This window comes from Manduca sexta, unplaced genomic scaffold (assembly GCF_014839805.1).
Source record: "Manduca sexta isolate Smith_Timp_Sample1 unplaced genomic scaffold, JHU_Msex_v1.0 HiC_scaffold_3325, whole genome shotgun sequence".
NCBI classification, from domain to species: Eukaryota; Metazoa; Arthropoda; class Insecta; order Lepidoptera; family Sphingidae; genus Manduca; species Manduca sexta.
Window position 1 is genome coordinate 1 of NW_023594381.1, and position 10931 is coordinate 10931.

At 31.1% G+C, this 10931-nt stretch overlaps 1 protein-coding gene across 1 annotated transcript; it reads left to right on the forward strand.

Annotated features, from left to right (window-relative positions):
* The first annotated feature begins 5846 nt into the window (after nucleotides 1-5846).
* On the forward strand, nucleotides 5847-10451 carry LOC115445262 (pyrroline-5-carboxylate reductase 3). The gene is made up of 5 exons (XM_030171482.2): nucleotides 5847-6064; nucleotides 6839-7095; nucleotides 7542-7769; nucleotides 8209-8420; nucleotides 8962-10451. The coding sequence occupies exons 1-5, from the start codon at nucleotides 5992-5994 to the stop codon at nucleotides 9041-9043; spliced, it is 852 nt and encodes a 283-aa protein (XP_030027342.1). The 5' UTR covers nucleotides 5847-5991; the 3' UTR covers nucleotides 9044-10451.
* Nucleotides 10452-10931: the final 480 nt, after the last annotated feature.

Consider the following 10931-nt stretch of genomic DNA (forward strand, 5'->3'; position numbering starts at 1 on the left):
CCACAAGTAGGTCCCGAAGACACGCGGTATACAATACTCAAATTGGTTTATTCAAAAATATAAAACATTTACGAAAGCGAAGGGAAGACGATTTCACCAGAGGAAAAAAATTGTCATTGTCTTTATTCAAAAACATCTAAATATTACAAACTTTATGCAAGTATTTTTACTCTACCATCATCAAGAACTGTAAAGCCAAATTAATATAATCGCAGGAATAAATCCTATAATTTTCCTGTTGGAAATAAAGGGGAAAAGATTGTTTTGCTTTCGTCTTTTTGTCTGTGTCATATGATCCATATAAAGATACAAGAGTTTCACATTAAAAATGCTCTTTTTTTCTAACTACGCTTTGGTTTTTATAATAAAAGGCATAAAAAATATTTTAATCAGCCAATAGCATATTATTTCACAAATGGACTTAATAAGATAGAGCTAAAATATTAATACGAACTGTCTTGGAAGATGCCATTGATGCTGGGCTTAACGTAATCAACACAACATGCGACCAGGCACCCGTTAATGTCGGTCCCATAACAGAGTTGGTTAAAGAAAGATGTAACTAAAGTTGTATATTTACGGAAAGGAAAATACTGGTAACATGACATAATACGCGTTAAAGGACAAATAACAACCCCGTTTATGAGCTGTTGCGGCTGAACATTTAACGGCAAGAGCAGAATTCCAGCAGACTGTCGTCAGTTAGTAGATTTCACACTTTTACTTAACAATTTATTTAATTCATTGAACGGGTGTAGCGATTTTTATTTATTGTAAACTAGCTTTTGCCCGCGGCTCCGCCCGCGTGATATAGTTTTTCGTTTAAATCTCTCAAAAGTTATAAAGTTCCCCCCTTTTTGCTACAGTTTTCATTACTGCTCCGCTCCTTTTGATCATAGCGTGATGATATATAACCTATAGTCACAACGTAGTAGTAGTGATACACAACCTCGAAAATTCCTCTAGAGAATTTTCCAGGTTTGTAGGTTTCCTCACGATGTTTTCCTTCACCGTTGAAGCAAGCGATAATTCACAAAGAATATACACATAATATTTTTAGAGAAGTCAGAGGTGTGTGCCTTTGGATTTGAACCTGCGGACATTCGTCTTGGCAGTCCGTTCCACAATCAACTAGGCCAACGCCGCTTTTTTTATTCACGTATTGTTTATTATTATTTATACAGATATTTTTTATCTTTCACGTTCATATTTAAATGGTAAAAGGTGCTGCCCTTGCTGTCCCATCTTAAAATAGAATATGTATCTACAAAATGATTAGCAGTCTCCTAAGATTGATTTCTTGTGACTACAGTGTTTACGGTCCCTTACTAAAAGATCCTTTAAAATTACCATAAGGGCAAACGACTTTGATTTGAGTTTAAAATAGATAAATTATCAAGTCCAAGTGTGATTCTTTTTACTGATGTATCCTTCATGGACAACAGCTTCAGCGTAAAATTAACATTTCAAAATGTTAAAGTGCCTTAAGGCGATACCTCAAGGTCCATTTTCATACATTTTGTTTCACCTTTAATCTGGGTAACTAAACAAGTATTGGCAAGTAAAGAATTTAAATTCACGTCTAGTTAGTGATTAGTTCTCGCAGTTGAAAGAAAAACGTAAAAATAATTAATAACCATGGATATTTCGGCCTTTAAAATTTAATATGACGACATTTTAACATTCAACTGCGAGAACTAATCACTAACTAGACGTGAATTTAAATTCTTTACTTGCCAATACTTGTTTAGTTACCCAGATTAAAGGTGAAACAAAATGTATGAAAATGGACCTTGAGGTATCGCCTTAAACAAAAATACCATTTCTTAATTTTTCTACTCTGAGTACGATTATGTATTTTTCATATTTTTTGAATACTTAATTTCAAAGAAACAAAAATAAAAACCGAGAAATTCTTGATGACGTCACACATACAGTTGAATAAAGTTGTTCCTTGGTCCACCTTTCTTTTTATTAAAAACTAAGACATTGTCATTTATCAATGTCAAAAGATAATATTATGCCGGCGCCACAGATAACAAAAATATTTGAACTCATGTGTGGCACGGGAATTTTCGTATTTGTGCAAAGTTTGTTTAAATGTTTACGTATTATCTTGTCATTCGGTATTGGTTTTACGACCACACATCAAGCGTTCAAAGTTATAGAGTTGCTTGAATGAGAACTGGTTATATATGGAAACCTAAAAGTAAAAGCCATAAAAATTTAATTTGGTCAGTGTCTGTAATAGAATACAAATACGCAAATACCCGTGCCAAACATGAGTTCAAACAAGTGTTCTAATATTTGTCTGTGTGTGGCACCGGCAAAGACGTTTTACAAATAGACGCGTCATAGACTAACAAAATTGCACATAAAACGGCGCACTATTCACTATAGCATCATGACTGTACATATAATTACAAATTGGCTCGATGAAGTCTTTTAGTTATACAGGTGTCAAATTAACGAAGGACCAGCTATACCAGGTTGATAGAGGATTAATTTATTATACAAAATATATACCTTCTGTGTCGCCTAATAATATTGCATCGTTCAGAAAATATTCAATCGTTCCTGCGTCAACCTGCTTGCTTTAGTTGATGTTTTGTTAATGTTACAACTGGTACCTACATTTCTGCAGCAATTCGCATTACTTCCTTTATATTTTATGTAACAATTATCATTTTGTATACGACTTATTTATGATTTCGTTGTTTGATCATAATGCTCATTTTGTGTTTATTGTATGTTGTAATTTAACCACCACGTTACCCATAATTAATAGTTAAGTGATGGCAATTTAAAGATAATATCATGTACACAAGTGCGAAATTATTTTGCTTTTATCGCGTTAATTGTTCGAATCTCTCCTTTTTTTTAGTACATACTCTATTTAGATCATATACCCACTGTTATGGTATATATCTAATATGTATTAACAATTTGTATCGCATTCGCATTTCGCTGTTGATTACTACCCGGTTTCATAGACCTGTTTTAAATCAGTTCTTATTATAATTATTTAATCTTTCTTATTTAACAAATTGTTAAATTAATCTGTTTGATATCTACATAAAATATTTTTATATTATTATCATAAGTAAAACAACCTTCGCATGACGAAGAAAGTATATTTTAATGAATGCTAATCTTTATAGTTCCTTTTTCTATGGATAAGTATAATGATCATTGTAAACTTGATGTTAATTTCTTTTCCAGTGAACATTTTCAATTTTTAAAAGTAGCGTGACTTATTTGTGAAATAATTTTGTTTTGGCTTAGAATAAGTTTGTTCTTGTTAATATTAGTTTCACTTGTTTGTGTAGAAAGATAATGCTAGAATCCGAATTTCCTTTTGATGAAGACAAAGATAAATAATATGGCTAGCTAGTATGTTTCAGAGTTAATTGCTGTTCTAGATTTGTAAATTTTTATGTATTTCTATATTGAATCGTATATTATTAGGCAATTTTTATAAAAAATAATAAATTCACTTTTATTTGAACATTGATACTTGATATTTATTTGATGATACATTAAAAATGATTATCGAAATACAAAAGAATTCATATATTTTTATAAAGTTAAATCAATTGTTATAAAAATATAGTTTGACAATTGAGAATGTTTTAGCATATTATAAATATCAATGTTAATTATTATTCGTCACAGTATGTATTTTAGACATAAAATAATTTTAAGTATATTTTATTATTTAGTATTTCGGAATTTTACAGTGTATTACAGTTTATTTTAAAGTAGTATCGTTTACTTTTCCATTGAATATAATTAATAACTAAGATCAAATTATCAGCGCTTACATAGCTTAATAGAGGTGTAATACTTTGTAAATCTAATATAGAATGTGAATATCATTAGTACTTACTATAAGCATTTTGTACTCAAAATGTTATAGCAAAAATAAAATAAAAATAATATTTTCAATATGATGTTTGTCTGATTAACGATCTTATTACTATCGAATTATTATGTATTGATAATGATAGAAGTACACTGTAAATAAGATGTCAGAAATATTATACTACGACGGCATAGCAAATACAGATCTGCTTCTAAGTATTTTAATACTTGGATTGCCGTCTTCTGCACTTTTAAAACCGTTTGCAAAATAATAAAACACAATAAACCTGAATCGTGAAACGCAACGAAAATCGCGAACGCCCTCTACCTCACAAGTATGAAGCAGCCGTAATGTCGATTGGCACAAAAACCCAACGAGTAGGCTCTCTATTTCCATATATATTATAATTCTCTTTGGCGTTTCTTGTAATAATCTATTTTAGTGGTGAGTTTTTAGACAACAATGAACCCTGTGACAGCTGTTGAAATAACGTGTCAGCGCCAGTAGCATGTTAAAATTGATTACTAAAGAGTATCGATTCTGTTTCTGTTCAAATTCAAACGAGGAAACACATGATTGGCCTGTAATAATATCTACCTAATAATATTTCCAAGAAAGCAACCAGCGATAGTTTATTGTATATTTTTATTCGCAGGGGTTTAAAAATAATTATTCATAATCGATTTATTTTATTAGCTAATCAGTAATTAACGTAAATAACGTTGCGTAACGCTCACCTCTATTTTGCATCCTTGTAAAGTGCCAATTTAATGTCAACCAGGGGTGGACACTTAGAACATTTTGTGTAATGATGAATGATTATATATCTTAATGCCGTTATATAGAGTTTAGTTTTGGTTGACAAAAGGACGTCTCATCGTAACATCTTGTACCAACATAATAATCCAAAAAAAAAATTAAAAGCATGTTGGCTACCATGATAGTTGATAATTTGCCGCCATTATTGACGGTAGATTTGTCATTGTTGAAGTTTATTTGCAAAAATTGTATTATTGCGATTATGTTCAATAATAAGTTAAGTTTTATGTCGAATATGTTGAGTTGAGCCAGCTTTTCCGTTTCGTGTATATTTCTTCTTGAAGGAATTTGTGTAGTGTGTGTTACGAGATAGTGATTCTTATTATTCCGAGATATTGACTCTAATTCTGTTTACATTTGTGTAGTTTATTTATTTTGTGTGCGAGAATGGGGAAAAGAATTAATGTGTATAAAAATGTGAGGTTTGTGGCATACAAAAGTACCCAGTCAAACATATTTATGGCTAAGTATCCACTTGATCCACACCGGTAACAGAAAATTTATATTATGATTTAAAACATTACATAAAAGTGATGTATATTTAATTCAAATTTACAAACTCAGGTAGTCGTTGAAGGGAATACTCTAGATTATGGAGTTTCAATTCTATGCTTAGTAACTTAATCAAAAAGGCACGTGCGAAATCTATGAATTTGCCCTTGCAATAATTGTATCATAGTAATTGTTGATTGGACGGAAAAGATCATATCTGTAAGGTATCGAATTTGACAATTTCCATATAAAATTGGAAATAAATAACGGAAAACTGGAGTGTTATGAATATCTAAGTAGGAGACCTAAACATTATACAATTTATACATAAGAAATTCACGTGATAATATTGTGTATTTTCTAATTAAATAAAGGGAATTATTAAAAATTGTGGACGTTTTATTTTTAATATTCTAAATTCAATCATAATTTATACCAGTGTAAGATTTATGGTCAGCAATTTTTATCGATATAAAGCTGTCGATACAAAATTATCGATAATGTCGATTAAATAAGGAACGTCCTAGACACGAGCAGATTTATAGTAAGTTGGCAGCCTTGCGTGTCATTTTTTCTGCGTAATATTGGTACAAAATATAACTCTACTGGGCTCACGTATGTGTGCGTGAGCTCAAATTCAATGTACTAAGTGCCGCCTCTTCTTACGTAGTATATTACTTACTCTATGATGTCAACTGTCAATTCAACAATCAACTCATCTGATCTTGGAAATTGTGTTGTGGGACGTTTAAAATCTGCTTTTTACCTAGAATTTTGCTGTTAGTTGAAAATTGTACAGGTTAAAATTCACCACCATGAACTTAAAAATTGGTTTTATCGGAGGAGGAAATATGTCTACGGCAATATTTCGTGGTATAATGAAAAGTAGTAAGTTGAAACATGTATTACATATAAACGAAATGAAAAGAAATTGTTTGGTTATCCAGTTGCCATGACCACCGGTTGAATCTATTACCAAGCATTGGTATGCTGAATTAGTAATTAATTGATGTCTAATGATTAAAAAGAAACATGTATACTGTTTTTACTAATAAGATTTAATACAGCATAACTGGAGGGTAAATATCTTAAATCAAACATTTCTAATTTTAGGGATGGGGGGGGGAGTTCGGGAGTCCCCTTGAAAAGCAAACCTTAACTGCTTGTTGTGCACCTTGGCTCTGGCACTAAAAAGCTTCGGCATGAAAATAAAAAAAATATACTTACCCTATTGTTATGCAATTCGGTTCTAGCACTAAAGACTTTCTGCTTCATACGGACTTATTAATATAACAACATTTTGTTTACACACATGTGACTCATATGAAAGTGTGAATAATTCAAAAATATTTTGGAGGCATTGCTGCAGCCAGTCGATTTGGAGAGCTTCAGAGAAACCCTTTTAACCCAAAAATCCAATGTAAAATCCCCAAATTTATACTCCTTAATGTAAGATCTAACCCAAACTGGAAATATCAACTGCTAGATTCTTTATATTAGGGGCTTTAAACCACTTAAGAATATAAACAAAACACTTTTTTCCTCAGTGTTGTAGCAGTTTTGGTTATTCATATGGGTTATTAACCAATTCCAGGTCTACAACATTGTGATATACCTGACAAAATGTTTATTTTCTAATTCATGTTTGTTCTTAATTTACAGATGGACACCCTCCATCAGAAATATGGGTGTCGGGACCAAATTTATCCAATCTCAAACATTGGAGTGACTCAGGTGCTCACATCACCACACGCAATGATGAAATATTTAATAACTGTGATATAGTTTTTCTAGGTGTAAAACCTGATAAGCTACATGTAGCTATTAGTCAATGTCAAAATAATGCAAAAAAAAATACTGAGAGAAATGTCCTCTTTGTATCGATGTTGGGTGGCATCACTATTAAGACTTTACACCAAGTTAGTATATTAAAATTTAATACATATATCTAATGGAAATAATTTACTCTATGTAATAGCTCTATAATATCTGGTGATAAAATTAAATATACAGGCTGTCCCAGAAAGTAGTGTCATCCCTTGGGGTATCTGAATCACCCTCATGTATGTTCCGCGATTTTTCATAGTTTTTGAGTTATGAATATTTTTCAGAATTTTTGAGAATTTTTGATTTGAACGATTAAATGTTTTCTTTTTAAAGAAGTAGAAGACTTAATCGAGATTTTACCCAATATATATTCCGCATTTATTATAGACAGTGGTACATGGAGGTGATTCGGATACCCCAAGGGGTGCTCTATCTCTGGACCTCCCAGTGACACTACTTTCTGGGACACCCTGTATATTTAACAGATCTCTTTAAAAATATGTATATATTATAAATTTTATGTTATTTATAATTTCAGGCCTTAAGGACATTGGATAATTATGCAAATGTAAGTGTAGTGAGAATAATGCCCAACACGCCTATGGAGGTTGGTACAGGTGTGTGTCTTTACTCTCATGATGACATTGCTACAGAAGAGCAGTGTACTGTGCTAAGAAAGCTATTAAGCTGTTGCGGGCTCTTTGAAAATATTCCTGAATCTCTTATGAACTCATTGGGAATTCTCACTGCATGTGGCCCTGCATTTGTGAGTATTAGTAAAGTATCATTTTCTATAGCTTAGGTTTTTGATATGTATGGTTCATAATTTGTAATATTGCATGGTGTAATGGTGTGGTAAATTATAATATTGTGATTTATTATGTATTACCTAGATCTAACTCCTCTTCTAATCATTCCTATATTCAAACTCATTGTAAGTGACAATAAATACTTTTACAAAAAAACCATCACTAAGGTTAGGGGGAATAAAAATTCAATAAATAAATTTCCTTATTTGGGTACTTCTTTTCTACAATATCTCTGTGCCAAGTAAGAAGTAACAACTTGTACCCAATATATATTCCGCATTTATTATAGACAGTAAGTTACTAAAAAGCCAATGGTACTAAAACCTATGTAAACGAAATCCGTTTAAATAGTTGAATAATACATATTTAATGTATAATCAAACTTTGCAATTTCAGATGTATATTGTGATAGAATCCTTAGCAGATGGAGCTGTAAAACTCGGTGTTCCAAGAGCAATGGCTCTACGTCACGCGTCACAAGTGGTAGCGGGCAGTGGTCAGATGGTATTGCAGTCTGGAAAACATCCTGGATTGCTTAAAGACGAAGTTTGCTCACCAGGTGGCTCTACCATATGTGGTGTCAGTGAACTTGAAAATGGAAGGCTAAGGTTTGTTTCTGTACATTTTAACATTACATTAATAAATGAAACCATATACTTGTCTTGTTGACAACAACAATTTACGATATATAGGGTTAGTATAGCTTAAAGTATATATATAATAAAGAGATTCAAATAAAATAAATATCAACAAAAAGTAATTTCAATTTTTAACTACTACTATGATTGGTTAATTTTTACCTTTGATATGCTATTACTGTTATGGGCTTGTTTAGTGAAATTGGCCATTTGTGTTAGTCTATTTTATTTTATACTCAAAATTCGAGACACTAGGTTAAAATTGACTGTGTAAAGATGCATATAATATGCCATTCAGGGGCTAGATTCGTTACTAGGGAGAAATAAGGCATAATTTAGTATAAGCATAGTATTGAGGAGGTGGTTCATAAAAATAAAAATTACAAAAGGTTGTCAGTCTTAAAAAATCTAAAACCAATAAATGTTGTTGCTTTTAATCACTATTAACACGGGACCCCCGACCCCTACCACTAGTTACACCCATGATGATATTGTTTTAATGTTTTTTCAGGGCTACATTAATAGCGGCTTTGGAGGCAGCATCTCAAAAAACTAAAAATGTTGGTGAAAATAAAAGTACGAGTAAACATTAAAAAACTCATACTATAACAATTTTAGAATGCTTCACTGATTTTACATAGCATTTAATTTATATGAGTCTCAAGCATAGGTGGTTCAAATAATATATTAGTATATAAATAAAAAACAACACTCATACTTATTAAGCAAACAATGCGACACTGATTAAGGTTAAATGTAGCGCAAGATTCGATCTGCTTTATGAAATTAGACACATTATTAGTAAGTGTTTAATGCATAACCGTTTTCAGGTTTAATGCTTTTATTTACATGATGTATATCAAATTTGGCTAAGCTTATTTTGATTTTTTTTCGATTTACAAATAAAATTCTTTGTAGCACAAGCTCACTGTTGATGTATATGTTAGTATTAAAACATATTTGGTTATGTAACCTTTATGTATAAAAAATTCCTAGAAAGAATTTTTTCTTATCTTAAATCATGACATTAAGCACAAGGATATATTATTTAGGATTTTTGTCTTAATAACACATTTAAAAGAAACTTCAAGTATTATTTAAGACATTCACTTAGTATTTATAATAACTTATATATTATTATCTTAACATTGTAATGACTTAAAGTCTATCTTAAGATATTAATTGCAAAACGGCACACAAAGTACAAGCCGTAAAATCTTTATTTATATTTTATGTTTTATAAGTACATAGTACATGTTCCTAGAAGTGATAAACGTCTGTATATTATTAAACTTGAAGACTGTGTTTCCAGTATTTATATTTAATTTATGGTTAAGATTATTTATTTTGTTTGAATTTTTTTTATTAATTTATTTTTGTAAACCGTGTAAATTTCGTTGTCTTATTTGCTGTGATTATCTCATTTACAGAGTAAAATTTTCGGTTTGTTCTTATTTAAGTTGGCCTTGAAAATGAACTCAATATCTTCCTATTAGTGAAATAAATAAAAATCAGTATGTTTAAGTAGTACTTCCTGAGACAAGTGTCTTCAAACAAACAAACAAACTCTTCAGTATTATATATTAGTATAGATTTTATTATGATTTTATGTGTGTGGATGGATGGCGAACGCAGTAGCATACCAAACAATACTTTGAAATTCAAGGTGTTGGATGGTGTTTCCACTGTTTATGGGCGGTCGTATTGTTTATCATCAGGCGAACGGTAAGTTCGTCTTGTCATTAAGAGGAAATGAAAAAAAAAATATTGAGGTCTTGTCGAAGGAAAAATTCCTGCGTATGTACTTATTTATAACTTTTGAAATACTCACGGTCGTCGCTGCCCATTGAAATACCAACCAGAGGATTTCTGTGTATTTTATTCCGCCTGCCGAAGATGCATGACGCTTCTTGTCTTGACACTGTGTTCTGGCTTCACTACGATTTCAAAACCCATACTTCTTAATTTGTGTGCATTCAAAAATAAAAGTTCATAGAAAAATTACGTGTTTCATTTTTGAAGAAGTGAATAAAAATGGGGGGAGAAATCGAACAAAGTTACGAATCAGAAAACAGAAATTATCCAGATAGTTGGTGCACTATTAGACCTTTGCAGTGTAATACTTACAAATCAAGAATGAAGAAAGAAATGCAAATATTAAGTTATTTTAAATTCATTATTTGAGTAGATAAATTATTTATTTCCTCATGGTAAATAAAGTACCACAATTTTATTTATGTAGAGTGACTTGGTAGAGAAGGTATGATACAATCAATAAGAATAATTACAGTTACCAGGTACTCAGGATAAATGAAAAAACGAAGTTATAATATAATATACATAACTAAACAGGAATGGAGAATTTAATTAACTATTAATATACAGAATGTAATCATCCCAGGGGGAATATAGCTCCCTGCTCGTTGTTCACGTAATTTTTAATTTAATTAAATGGCTAGACGTTTGTTCGCTCTACTGATG